The following is a 14,733-nucleotide window of genomic DNA, read 5'->3' on the forward strand; positions in this document are numbered from 1 at the left end:
AGGCCCCCACCCTGGTTGCACACACTCCTAACAGGAGGTGCCTCTTCCTGTTCTTTGGGCAGCCGAAGGAGAAGCTCAAGTTCCAAATATAGGAGCCTGAGTCTTCACAAATATGGCTCTTCAGGATGCTTCCAGATTCTTTCACACAAGGTCCTGGCTCAGCTGATGCAGACGCAGAAACTCAGCTCAGAGACTCCGTAGTCGATGATATTTCAGGCTTTCTTTGTAGGTCCCTTCTTCTTTGTTGATGTTTTTGCCACAACCTTTTTAAATAGGAAAGCCCTCTCAGCTCCTGGGCACACAAGACGAATACGAATTTGACTCAACGGCCATAGTTTTTCAACCCCCATGACCCAAGACCAACAACCCAGAGGGAAGAGAGGAGGAGGGCACTGACAATAAGGGGATGGGTTGTTTTCCACTTAAGAGTAAACCTCTCAAGGGCAGGCCGGGTGGCTCAAGCGGTTTAGCACCACCTTCAGCCCAGGGCCTGATCCTGGAGACCCGGGATTGAGTCCCACATCGGGCTCCCTGCATGGAGCCTGCTTCTCCCTCTGCCTGTGTCTCTGCCTCTCTCTCTCTCTCTCTCTCTGTATCTCTCATGAATTAAAAAAAAAAAAAAAAAGAGTCAACCTCTCAGAAGAAAGCTAGTCATCAGATTTTGGCTTGGAGGAACTTGAGTTTATACTGGTGAACCTGCACAGGTGTATCACCAATGAGATGCGGAAGGGACAGGAGGTGTGTAGATGCAGGATGGGGAGCTGGGCCTGTCCCCGAGGCCAGGCAGTGGGCGAATCGCACAGCGAAGCTAGCAAGCGGGTCCGGGATTCCGAATTCAGTGACCGCCTGATTGAACTTCGCCTCCCACCCAGCACGCGGAGCAGGACCGGAGCTAAGGCGCGCCACGGCCAGGTGCGGGCGGTTACCCGGCCCAGGGCCAGGCCAGTCCGGAGGTCGGGGCGGCCCTTGCGCTGCCCGCGTCGGCCCCGCGCGGTGGACCATCTCGGTTCGGTCCCCAGGGCCGTCGGGCAGGGCCTTCGGCGGCAGCGGACGGTCTGCTGCCCCAGTCCTTCCCTTGCTAAAGGACTCTGCTCAGTTTCGCAGCCCTCCCCTGGCCCTGTCGGTTATCAGATGTGGGTGTGGGGGGCGAGGGGACCCCAGGCTAGCTGCTAGCCGCTCTGCCTTCAGCGCCCGCATCACCGCTTGTCGCAGGGACAGAGCGGAGACCGGAGAGTCCGCCTCGCTCCCTGCAGACAGCCCCGCCGTCCGTGCACGGCCCCGAGCTCCAGGTCCCGGGAGCCCGCTGCGGCGCGGCTGGGGAGGCCGGCTGGGGCGGCTTGGGGAGGCTGGGCCTCACCCCAGGTGAGGTCACTGGACCCTGTGAACTGATCCTTGGATTCTCGTTCTGAAGCTTCAGGGTTCCAAATCCAATCCTATTTCCCAATGCTGTGTGCTCTCCAAGGGCATGGCTTTAAAGTCCCTTAGCCACGAACATTTACAACGTGTGATCTTGCACGGCTGTGGTATACACAGGAGTGTGTATGTGTAAACGCGTAATTAGAATAAAACTTATTTTAAATGTATCCACGTGGTTCACTTCAAGTCTTTCCTCAGAGCACCTCAACACTGCACGGATACTGCATGGGATTGCCATGTGGTTCGTGATTTTCATGCTTACCTTAGAAAGCAGAATGGTGGAAGAATGCAAATGGCCTTCTTTGTTCTTGGGTGGACTTGCTACTTTCCTGTATCTTATGATTAGGTGGTGCACCCACTTGCACAAGCTGCACCTTCCCACCATTCTTTTAAAATAACACGCTGATCTTTGTGCTACTTGTGTAAATGACTCCACACACTTCCTTGAGACAAGTTTTATTATTTTAAACTTTCATTTGCTTTTTATTTATTTGAGAGAGAGCATGGAGGGAGAGTGAGAGGGAAAAGCAAAATCCCTGCTGAGCAGCCAGATATGGGTCTTGACCCCAGGAGCATGAGATCATGACCTGAGCCTAAGGCGGCCGCTCAACCTACTGAGCCACCCAGATGCCCCTTGCGACTGGTTTTAATGAAAGAAAAAGAAAAAGAAGCAGAATATGATTATATGTGTGCCTGAATAATTTGGTGGTCCTGACAATTTTGCTAGGAACCTCTTTTTAAGCAGCATGAAATGTGATCCTTCCAGAGATGTGGTAGTTAAGATTTTCTTAAAGTGCGTGTGGTGCTTGTATTTTGTTTTATTTGGGGGACAGGAGGCCAATTTAAGGATTTGTCCCCTTTGTCTCTAAGAAGCCCATCTGAAATATAAGTTGTTTTCTGCCTTCCAGCCTTGAGCTGGCCTCAGAAGTAAACTGTTCCTTGTTTGTCCTGCGCTGCTCATCACTCATACCCACTCTCGCTTTTCTCTTTGGTCTTGAGACCATAGCCAACTTGAGACCGCCTGAATCAAGCACAGCTCACTAGCACCATCTGTGCCTCATAACCTAGTACTTCCAAGAGCTGGGTCATCCTCTGTGTCTCATTCTTGATGGTTAGGGATAAACTCTGGTTCTCCCTATATATTCTTCCTAGTGTTCACTTCTCTTCCTCTGCTTCTCATTCACTTTCTTTCTCTTAGGTTGATGTTCCACTTTTATTTCTCTCTTTTCATGAGTTCTGCATCTGGGGAGTCAGGCTATTGTGAGCTAGTGATGAGATTATGCCATGTGTCTTTTGCATCCCACCATCCCTTCACATGGTCATATCAGGAACCTCACAGCACCGGAGGGAACAAGAGAGATGGGGTGGAATCACTATCAACTTGAAACTTACAAAATGAGCAGGGATGTCTCAAGTAAAAGAGACTGAGGCAAAGAAGACAATGACTCCTGGCCAGAAGTCCTATTTGCAGAAGACAGGGGCTTTTAAATATTTAGGGAGATGATAAAAAGTACTCTGGATTCCTTGTTTTATAGTTCTGCCTTTGAATTTACTACCACATGAGACAGAGTGTAGCAGTCAGGGATCATAATCTTTCTTTACCCTGCATCGCTGTATGGTGCCCAGGTTAGTGCAACACAATAAAGAGGTGTCTATGCAAATGATCACATAATATAATTTTAAATTTCTACCCAGATTTTGATTTCATCAAACATCTACCCAGGATCTGATTACATTTGGATGAAGTATATTATAGTGGCATAGAATCTATGGATAGTGTAGGAAAGCTCAGGATTGGAGGACAGGTATGGTAGTTTTAAGTATTCTTGATTATGAGGCTCAAATGTCTAAAATCTAGGAAGGAGGTCGTGACTGATGGATTCCCCTGTTGTTCTCAGATCTCTGTGCGGAAGGTCAGGGTAGTCCCTGCCATCTTCTTCTGGTAGTCCTTGTCAAATTCTTCATTCTGGGCCACAGTGAAATGGTTCTTCCAGTCCCCAGGCATCCCTAAAACAAGGCAAAGTCTCAGGAATTGCCAGAAGAGTACAGGGAGGAGGGAGCACGCATCCTTGGAGCCAGCACAAGAATGGGGGGAAAAAAGGAAGTTTGCCTCTGAAAAATTATGCAGTAGTGTCATTGAAAGGAATGAATAATGGGGCATGAGACATTACTGAAAAATCTAAGCAGATCATGGGTACTACAGAGTCCAAGCTGGCATTTGAGAATATAAATCTTACCTTTCCTCATAAAAGGGGAAATAGATTGGTCCATGAGGTTGGTAGGCCAAGTGGTATAGTTGGCCATCGGATTTTGCTTCATTATATCAAAGGAGGTGTGATAGATGATTTTATTCAGAATTTCTTCTGGCATTTCTTTCTCCAGGAACTTCAAAATCTTCTGAATTTCCCGCCTTGGATCCTGTATGCAGATCAGTTATACAAAGCAATTAATTTTGGATTTTCAGGATATTCTGTTTGGACCAATAGTATTTGAGAGGAATGAATTAAGGAATCAGTTCAAATATATTCAACAACTATCCCTCAGGTGATGACTATGTGCAAGGCACTATACCACCCCAGGTGCTGCCATGACACAAATTTGAAAGCCATTCCTTCCCTTAGGAGGCTCACCCTGCAACAGGGAGATGGATATAAGCATAACTAACAGCAAAACGTGTTGCTTGCACACAGAGAGTGCCATGAGATTTGTTGAAAAGAACAATTGTAAAAAAAAAAAAGAAGAAGAAAGAAAAGAACAATTATGACTCCTGGTAGAGATCAGGAAAAGTTGTATAAAGGATGGAAAAATGTTGCTGGTGAAGTACGGTATGACACTCTCGTATTTGAGCTATAAAAGATGGCAAAAGAGCCTGTGAGTTTGGTAGGAGGCTAGTAAGGGGATGAATACAAAGATCTTAAGTTGACCCAGAAATACAAATTCTTATGCACTGGTTCTTTCTGTTGAAAGAGTTGCAGAAAAGGAGCTATAGCTTTTTTTTTTTTATCTTTTTCCTTTTTCCTTTTCTTTTTTTTTTTTTTTTAAGATTTATTTACTCATTTGAGAGAGAGAGAGCGAGAGTGAGCGAGAGAGCAGGGGGAAGGACAGAGGGGGACAATCCTCAAGCAGTCGACTGAGTGTGGAACTAGACATGGGGCTCAATTCCATGACCCATGAGATTATGACCTGAGCTGAAACCAAAAGTTGAACACTCAACCCACTGAGCCACCCACGTGCCCCAAGGAGTTACACTTTTGATTAGATTCCTCGGCATTGGCATCATAAGTAGTTTATAATTATAGGACACTATTTGCTGGGGTTATGATAGTGAATTTGTCATGCTTCTCATCCAATGACTTGAAAAGGAGAAATCGGTCAGCCCAGGTGGCTCAGCGGTTTAGCGCTGCCTACAGCTCGGGGTATGATCCTGGAGACCCGGGATCCAGTGCCATGTTGGGCTCCCTGCGTAGAGCCTGCTTTTCCCCCTGCCTGTGTCCCTGCCTCTCTCTCTCTCTCTCTCTCTGTGTGTGTGTGTCTCTCATGAATAAATAAATAAAATCTTAAAAAAGAAAAGAAAAGGAGAAATCTGTCCTCTGTCCCAATATGCGGGACCAATCCTGCCAACATTTATATGCATTAAACTTCATTTGTGATGTGGGTCTGGGGTGTGGAATGGGGAGAAGGAAACTCTCCCTGAGTATTCACCGAACACAACTAGGCACTTTGCAAATGTGATCTCATAAATCCTTATAGTATTTTGTGAGATACAAAATGAGATGATACCCATTTCACAGGTGAAGACATGTGGTTCATGAGTGTCAGGATTCATTAGACTATAAAGGCATGTGACATTTCCTGAGGAAGAAGGATCTTCTGGAAGTTGTGAACTGAAGCAAAGAAGATTGAGAAGAGCAGAAAAGTAGTTAGAACTTTTGAGTATAAAACTGAGTTGGGAAGAGTGTCATGGAGAGAAAGGACTTGCACTGAAGGTTCTTCTATGGGCAAGTCCACACATCAGGGTCCCATATGTGGTTTACTTCACTGGAGAACATAGTGGGTCTAATGGAGAATGTGCTGCACTTCACCTCCTTTATGTCCTCATAGAAGAGGTAGAGAATAGGATGCTGGTCTTTCGCATTCCACCATCCCTTCACATGGTCATACCAGGAACCCCACAGCACTGGAGGGAACAAGGAGAAAGGGGGAATCAATATCAACTTGAAACTTACAAAATGAGCATGGATATCTCAAGTAAAAGGGACAAAGAAGACACAGACCCTGGCCAGAAGTCCTATTTGCAGAAGACAAGGACTTTTTAATATTTAGGGAGACGATAAAAAGTATCCTGGATTCCTTGGTTTATATTTCTGCCCTTGAATGTACTACCACATGAGATAGTGTGTAGTGGCCAGGGCTCATGAGGTTTCTTTCCCCGGTATCACTGCATTGTGTCTAGGTTAGAGTTATGCAATACTATCTCCTTGTGGGCTGATTTTCATTCTTAAAAATCTATAATTACCAGATATTTGGACATCTTTACTCTCTATAATGGTGACCAGGAAGAAGAGAGGTGCACTGGGTATTTTTTGTTGGCCCTTCACCTTCTTCCACCCCGTGAGGTTGACCTCTAGGGACTATGTCAATGGGCTCTTTTTTTTTTTTTTTTTAATTGGAGTTCAATTTGCCAACATATAGCATAATACCCAGTGCTCATCCTGCCAAGTGCCCCCCTCAGTGCCTGTCAATGGGCTCTTTTGTGCTCAGGCTTCCACCTGGGATTTGCCAGTAGAAGGCACTGAGAGGCTTTTGGAGGCAGGAGTGAGAAGGGTGTGTTTATATCCCTGATGCCCTTCCTATTGGCTCACTAGGGGAGAGTGGTGGACTCTCCCCTATTGAAGGCCTCAGCTACTGTTAAGGGACTCTGTCCTTTCTCAGGACGCAATGGCTCCCTGTTGGTGCTCACCACAGAATGCTGCACTGTCACTTGTTCATTTCCTTAAACTCTGCCCATAGCTTTCTAAAGAGTCTCTTAGCTAAATTCTCCCCAAATGATCCAGTTTGAATGTGCCATCCACATCCTCCCATGACCTTGATGACCATGATCATTCAACAAAAACCTTTCCTTTCTGATGTCAGTGGTGAACAAGGAAATGTGAAGAATAAATGAGGAAACATGAACCCATAATTTCCTTTTACTCACATTTTCCAGCTTTGAATGCCTCAATATACTCCTCCCATGTACCAGGGTGAGGTACCAGTTTACACATTCTTGAGAAATGGTAGTAGGATACCAGACAGTCCTTTGCATTTCTAGCCACATAGATAATCTGAAATCAGCCAGCAAGGGAATTGAGACAGACAGAAAACAAGACAGAGAAATACTTTTGCTCAGTGCACAGGACCGCGTTATTAGAAGAATCTTAGATTATCCCATATGAGTAACTGAACATGCATGCATTTTCTATGAGCAGGAGGATCACATCTTTCAGTTTGCTCAGCCAGAGTTCCATTGTATATGTATGGTCTGAGATAATGATTAGGAGCATGCCCCACCCCCCTCAAAAGTATCCTGGTTTGCATGATAAATACTATAGTCCCCTTAACACCGATATTCCTAGAGGCTAAGGAGGCCACTGTGGTATTTTCCAGTGTATGAAGGATAGGTCCTTCTTGGCTTGCATTAAGCAAGGAGTCTAGCTAGGTTATTGCATGGGGGAGCTAAAGTTTAGTCTCCTAGCTGACTAGTCTAGTCTTCTCTACATACAATGAGCTGCAGCCTTACAGATGAATGATTGCTCCTACTTTTCATTTGTGGCAAGATTGTAGGATTTTTGAGGGCAGTGCTAAGTCTCTCTTTGGAGCTGCTTGTGACGATTCTTCTCATTGGAAAATCAGGGAGGTGGTCTGGCTGGGGAGAGCTGACCCCTTGGCTTCTTGTCCTGCAATTCCCTTTCTCCCATTCACTGCCCAGACTTCCATGCCCACCTGTGCTGCTATGTGCATTCTCAGCAGAGCTGGGGAGGAAGAGCACATAAAGGGTTTCTCAAGCATTTTCCTAAGTCTCACTACTGAACAGAATTTCTGTGTCCAACAGAACCACTCACCCAGTAACATTTTCCTCTCAGGCAATCAACCCAGGCTCTGGCTTTTCTGACTGCCTTTCCACAGACTGCTGCCTTGGAGCAGGAACTGGGAATGTTTCTCTGCCTCTTTTTCTATTGTTCAATTTTTCTCTGATATTTATGAGAGCATATAGGGAACCAAAAAATGTGACACAGTTGCACCATCTTGTCATAATGTAAATGTATTTCTTAATGCTTGTGTTGGTTATTGGCTTTTTGTAAGGCTGAGTAATTGTGAAGGGGCAGTCTGGCTAGACAGGGAACATATTCAGTGTGCTCGTGGTGGGAGTGAGATGACCCAGGGTGACCTAACGTCCAATACACCTTCTGCTGATCCATCTGTGTGAGTCCTCTGCGGCAGCTGTAACAAATTCCTACAGGTGTAGTGGCTTAAAAAACAATAAGAAATTTATTCTCCTATGGTTCTGGGATTTCACTAGATTTCATTAGGCTCAGGTCAGGCTGTTGGCAGGGCTAGTCCCCTTTGGTGAGGTTAGGGGAGAATCTCTTCCCTTGCAATTGCTAGCATCTGGAGGCCACCTGCATTCCTCGGGTTTTGACTCAATCCCTGGCTTCATTTGTCACATCTACGTCTTCCTTTTATCCTCTTGCCTCCCTTTTATAAGGATCATTGTGTTGATATTTAGGGTCCAGGATAATCTTCTCATCTCACGATCTTCAGCTTAATCACATCTGCAAAGCCCATTTTACCATATAAGGTAGCAGTCACAGTTTCTGATGATTAGGACATGGATATCTTTAGGGGATGGTTATTTAGCTTACCACTGCATCATAAAATGAAAATCTTGGGCTAAACTCTCTAATGTTACTTCCTACTCAATCCACAGTTCTGTGTAGATAAAAAGAGGTGCTGTCATTGAGATTTTTACATTTTTAAGAGGCCTGGTTTTACAAAAAGAAGATGCTAGTGTGATGACTAACAATATGTTATTGTGTATTCTGACATTGAGTCCACAATATCATTTGGTAATAGTATTGCTTCTTGAGCAGCAACAGTCACATATGAGTGAAGTTATCTATCTGTGTGACTAAAGCAGGAAGTTTTCACAAGTCAAGGTGACCTGGGTATAATCTCAGGGAAGCAGATCTAGGAATGGGATAGTGGGGCCCCTGGGTGGCACAGTGGTGATCCCGGGGTCCTGGAATTGAGTCCTACTTCTCCCTCTGCCTATGTCTCTGCCTCTCTCTCTCATGAATAAATAAATAAAATCTTTTTAAAAAAAGTAATGGGATAGCGCTTTGATATGTGGAATCCTATTCAATTGTATTGTACCTTGCTTGGAGATGGGCAAGATGGAGAGCTGGTGACTCAGAGAAGTCCAGAAAAAAAGAGAGTCAAAAGCAATTACTTGCACTGTGTATCTGAGCACTGCACAGAGGAGAGAGTATCTTGGCTAACAGACGACTCTTAACGGTTTCAGTGGTAAGGGTTCAGTCCGGGTTTTCTTTCTTTCTCTTTCTTTCTTTCTTTCTTTCTTTCTTTCTTTCTTTCTTTCTTTCTTTCTTTCTTTCTTTCTTTCTTTCTTCTTTCTCTTTCTTTCTTTTGTTTCTTTCTTTCTTTTTTAAAAATATTTTATTTACATTGAATTTGCCAACATATAGTATAATACCCAGTGCTCATCCCATCAAGTGCCCTCCTTAGCATCCATTCAGTCTGGGTTTCTAAAATACCTTGCTCCCAGAGAGAAGACATGTCTAGCTGATACAAGCTAGATACATTTGATTTGATTCTGCTAGATGGCTACACTTTTTGTGGCAAGTGTATAAATCAATATTTGATTTATATTCTATAGTTCATTGACTTTAAGACTCACCAGTGAAGCAGTTATCAAAAAGAAATACTGGTATATTCGATGTACATTCCACATTGAACCCAAATTTGGAAGTGTCAAAATAAATGGAAATTTTTGAAAATGGAGAGCATAGAGGTGTAAAAGTTCCTGGGAGTTTGCTCCATGAGATATGCTCTAAGGGTTGCCAATGTAATATCATGGTCTTATGGTTGTCCATCCACCTTTGTCTTGCTCTACCTTTCCCTCCACAGGTTTTACCTAAATAAATTCTCTTCCTTGGCCTTGGCTTTTTCCTTCTTAGATGATTTGAACTAATATGATCGCCTTCTTCAGGAAATGTGTCTTTGTTTTACCACTTGCTCTCTTTTGGCTGTGGCTTAATCAGCAACCAACTAGAATGATTTTGTCTGAAAACCTTTTAGCATGTACCCAGAAATAATATTTGGAAGGAAAGCTGGATCCAGCATGCAGTATGTGGGAATATGGGAGTAATGTCACCCTCTGCCCTATACCTCCATTGGTTATTGATTTTTCAATATCTTTGATTGTTTCCACCTCTATGGAGACATTGTCTGTCCATACTGACCAAAACTGGGTTTGAAAAGTTGGCTTTTCATACCTTTGAATTTTCTTTCCAGAAGGAAGGTGGCAGCAACTGAACAGGCAGGTGAGTCTTCATAGTTCTAGGAGAAGGCATTTTCTTGGCCAACTCCAGACCTGGGAAAGAAGGCCACACCATTTAGCTAAACACTTTTAAGCAGCTCTATGAATTCAATATTATTATTTTGTTAAATATCTGTAATGAGATTTACCAAATAGTTGCCTCTGCCTAAAATTATGGCTTATATGTTTAAATGCTCCCCTCCTAATGACACCTTTACTGTCCATTCAGCTAGAGGAAAGCACTAATAAGATACTAGAAACCATGCAGGCAACGGTACTTTCCTTATTTGCTGGTTATTGGTTGTACTTGTGTGGGAGGATAAAGATGTGCTGGGAGGTCTGAGGCTGCTGACCCCAATAATTACTTGGATATTTGTCCTTTGGGGCTTTTCTGTTTCTTCAATGGGAAGTAGATAAAGGCAGCTGGAAAAAAGCTGGCATCCCTCTTAAGGGAGGAGGGCTATTGGCCAGTTCTACAAGGCTAACAGTTCCATGGGAATAGCTTCAGTCTTTCTTTTAACCTTTACAGACCAATAGCAATGCCACCAGTCAAACACCAGCACTGTGCTCTGTGCTGGCATATATTTTCAGATGAAAAATTGAGCCTTACAGTGATCAAGTAATTTCTTCAAGTTAGTAAATGTGATAGCCAGGACTGGAAATCTGTTAGACTGTGGGTGTGGAAAGCTATAGAGGGGGAGGCTTAACAGACTTTGTGGAAAGCAGCAGAGAGGCAAGGGATAATTAGATAACAGATAAAATCTTCCTTGGAAACAGAATGCCCAATGCTGAATGTTAAAATACCAAATGCAGGCTGGGATTTGGCCACACACAGCACCAGATTTGGGGAAGGGCTCACAAGGGAGGCAGAGTGGCAGCCTTGGTTGGAGAAGCACAACTTCTGGTGGAGAATCAGATATATAGAGAAGGGGAAGCACCCCTAGAGACCCAGCAGTGACGGGAAAGAAGGAAGTATGAGGAAGAAAATTAAAAATCCTGCAGAAGTGAAAGAAACGGCATGCTAATTCCTTCTCCCTGCCCACCACTACACCACCTGTAAGCAAAACTGCACGGCAGAGGACAGCTCAGAGAAAAGAGTGTGTTTCAAACTAGGAACTAGGGCAATGAAATTAATAAAAACAGAAAAAAGTAGATCTCATGAATACAAAACTGCTATAAAAACCAGGAAAGGCAAATCAAGACCTTTAACCTGATGAAAATGCTACCCTCAAACCCAGTTACAAACCTAAACAAAATTGTAACGTGACACTCCAAACTTAATTAAATATCCCAAACAAACATTTGGAAATATGAACAAATAACTCAGAAATATGAAAATTAGGAACCAAAATAGATGTCTCACCCCCTCCCCCAAAAAAGAGAAAAAGGGGACAATTGAAGAGATTCAATGGAAATCAGGAGAAAAAGATAAGAAAAAAGACACAATAACATAAGAAGTGAGGATTAAATCATAAGGTTGACAATGAAGGATAGTTTTGAAAGAAAATTTAATCTAAGTTGTTGGAAAAAAAGAAAGAGACAACCAGGAGACAGGCAGTGAGGAAATAAATAAGTAAAAAGGGTCAGAGAGAAGGTGTTTGAGTTGGAAGACAGGCACAGCAGCTCTAACTTGGACATAAACTGCAGTCCTGAGAAGAAAATGAAAACAGTGAAATAGAAGTAATATTTAAACCTGTAACCCGAAAAAGCTTTCTGGAAAAGAAGACTTGAATTTGCCTCTGTCGAGATTTTGGCTAAACTACTCCATAATATTGCTACCCTGTCATCCATTCTGTGTGGCTAGGTGACCTGCAGGGGCTTTGAGCTGACCTTGCCCCTCCTGCCAGCTCATGCCCAGGGGCACAACAGCCTGCAGAAACTCCCCAATACCCCTGGGATCAACAGTCTCCTTGCCTCCCAGGACCTTTCCCTTGAGCACTCCCTTAGATAAGACCCCTGCAGAGTTTACCTAAACCCTGCTCCTTTTGGTTTGAATTGACCAATCTGGATTTAGCCCAGGAACCCCAAAGTTTTCCTTCTGTGGACCCTAATAAGGGCATGTGTCCCAGGTCCTGTCTCTCTGCCTGCATCCTGTCTTCATCTTTCTGTTTGGCCCCTTGAGGCATGCCCCGTGCTTCCCCCAAGACCTGGGAGTAGTAAACCTCTCTATTTCAATTCCCTGTGGTCTTTTCTTGAACTGAGGCTCACCAGCCCACCTGGGGCTCTACTTAACAAATGTTAGCTTAACAAAGTCACAGTTGGCTTCACAAGCAGGGTAAGACTGAGTCAGTTTCCCTTTGATAATGAGAAATGCATTTTAGCTGCAAATGGCTTATCAACTGGCTTTCTCAGGTGGTAGGAGTCCATTGCCTACTGGACTTTGTGCACTGCTTTGTGCTATTGCATACGTCCATTCAGAGAGGCTGCTTGAAGTTCCCATCCCAAAAGTACAAGCTCCCCCAAAAGCAACCAGAGTTCTATCAAACCTCAAGAGTATTGCTAATTGCATGTAGATGTGTTTTCCTTTCATTAATGCCCAGGGGGGTACACACTTGCTAAGTATTAGACTTTGAGTGTGATTCTCAGCTCTTAGCACAGACCCACTTGCTTACTATTAGGGACAACTGGCTAAGAATTTCGCAAGGTCTGTTGCTCTTAGTTAATAGAGGGGAACATGTGAGTTGTAAACCTTGCCCAAGTGTGGGACCAGATAGAGACGCAGTGCCCCTAAGAGGAGACTCTCCTGACTTGATTGGCTGTGCCTGTAGGACGCACTAGGACTCTGAGTTCTAATCTGGATGATAGGGATGCCCTCACTGGGGAAGTCATGGCCCCTCAAAAAGGCAAGAGTGGCTGGGGCCTGTGGACCCTCTGTCACTGTGTACCTTGCTGCTGTGGAACCTTGTTCCCTGGCCCCAGGGGAAACATGGTCCCACTCCTGGTGTGTACTGTACAAAATCTAATGACCTAATACAAATGACCTAAGCACCTGGTACCTGCACCAACTAAAGTGCCTGAGGAAAGTAGCCAGCTTCCCACTAAATGTAAAACACTTGTAAAGGTGGCATGGGCACTGATCAGTGTCAAGATGTACCAACATGCCAAGGCACTGGCTCTATACTCTTGGGGCCTAGGGGCCAGCCCTAATCATCCTGCCATTCGTTCAAACTATGTTTGATGGTTTCTGCCATTAAGGTTCCCATTCCCAGTATTATAGAGATAGTAGGTGCTACCCCAAAAGCTTGGGGTCCTTACTTTGCTGTCCTAGATCTAGCCAATGTGTTTCAATCAGTCCCGACAATGGGAGACTCCCAACTTCAATTTGCTTTCAGTTTCAAGGGCACCTTGAACATTTATTTGGCTGCCCTTGGGTTATTTAGGTACTCCTGCCATTACATATAGCCTATGCAGACAAGATTTAAATTCACTCAAACTAACTTGCTGCCACCTTTGGTATTATATAAGTGACATTCTCCTTCCAGAGCCCTTTAAGGATGCCATCCAGAAGACTTACATGTAGTAACACATTTATAGCAAAGAGGATGGGCCATTACCCTGCATAAGGTCCAAGAAACAGCCATTTCTTTCAAGTTTCTTAGCATCAGGAGGCAGCTGAGAACTGTGAAATCCCTCTCACTATAAAACATCAACCTCTCATAATTAAGCCTCCTATTATATTTTGGCAGGCACAGCACATATTAGGTGTCTTCCTTCACCTTTTGGGGGCAACACATTCTACACACACCACTTTACTAAAGCCTATTTGTGCTGTTAGATGCAAACTAGCTTCTTTCCATTTGGGAGAATCTCACCAAACTGCCTTGTAGCTGGCCTAGCAAGCATACAGCAGGCTCTGTCCTTAGTCTCTCTGGGTTCAGACTTCTGAGTTGAATCAATGGAGACATCGGATTAGGCCTCGTGGAGTCTCTGGACTGAGCACAGCTTTATCTGGCTGCCCAGGGGATCTGGATCAAAGATCTGCCCCCCATGGCAGCCTAGCACAAGCAACTTGAGCACCAAATTTTGGCAGCTTCCTGAGCCCTTTTAGAGACAGAGGCATTCACAGCCCACACTGTTTTGCAACAAGTTCCCATCCTGCACTGGGTTAGGGATTCAATCCAGCAGAGGCTCAGCATGGCTCCTAAGACCTCACTGTTAAAATAAAAATGATACCCTCGAAAAAGGGCTCAATCTGATATTATAGGGCTTTCCAGATAATAGGAAGACATGTCTCCCTCACACTTAACCTCTTGCCCACTGATAATGGAGGTGCAGCTGGTGGTATCCCCACTGTCAGCCTCTCTAGCAGCTTGAAAAGCTCCCTGGACTGTGTGTCTGACATGGAAAGAGAGTCAGTGTTCTTCACATACGGCAGTGCCACCGTTGTGGCTAGCCTGGGTAATAGGGTTGTTGGTAGATCCCTCCAGCCTAACCATATCTGTGCTGGAAAAAAGTCAGCCAGGCACACAATTGTTCTGCGGGATGGCTGGGCACCAAGGGTGGCAGGCCCTATTAGAAGAGTTTCTTTTAGCATGCTACCAGATGTGGATTCTGACCCAGAGCTCATCTTCCTCTATATTAAATGGTGCCAGTGGGAGCGGTGCTTAAAGGAGTCATTCCATCCTTACACCATACCTCAAATTATATCCCAGGCTGAGTGGCCCTACTGATATAACCAAATTACACCCATCTGGCTGGCAGGTTTATACTCTCACCACCCT

General features: G+C 44.5%; 1 protein-coding gene across 2 annotated transcripts in view; it reads right to left on the reverse strand.

Annotated features, from left to right (window-relative positions):
* Nucleotides 1-1,856: 1,856 nt before the first annotated feature.
* The window catches only part of LOC140643020 (sulfotransferase 1C1-like), a 34,174-nt gene continuing 21,297 nt past the window's right edge, over nt 1,857-14,733 (reverse strand). For both annotated transcript variants that reach the window (XM_072844355.1, XM_072844356.1), the window contains exons 4-8: nt 9,969-10,066; nt 6,614-6,740; nt 5,499-5,593; nt 3,654-3,834; nt 1,857-3,423 (exon numbers count right to left, since the gene is read on the reverse strand). In XM_072844355.1, coding sequence (XP_072700456.1) covers nt 3,311-3,423; nt 3,654-3,834; nt 5,499-5,593; nt 6,614-6,740; nt 9,969-10,066 — 614 coding nt within the window. In that variant the 3' untranslated portion in view covers nt 1,857-3,310. The remainder of the gene's footprint in view (nt 3,424-3,653; nt 3,835-5,498; nt 5,594-6,613; nt 6,741-9,968; nt 10,067-14,733) is intronic.

Source organism: Canis lupus, chromosome 11, assembly GCF_048164855.1.
Source record: "Canis lupus baileyi chromosome 11, mCanLup2.hap1, whole genome shotgun sequence".
In the NCBI taxonomy this organism is placed as follows: Eukaryota; Metazoa; Chordata; class Mammalia; order Carnivora; family Canidae; genus Canis; species Canis lupus.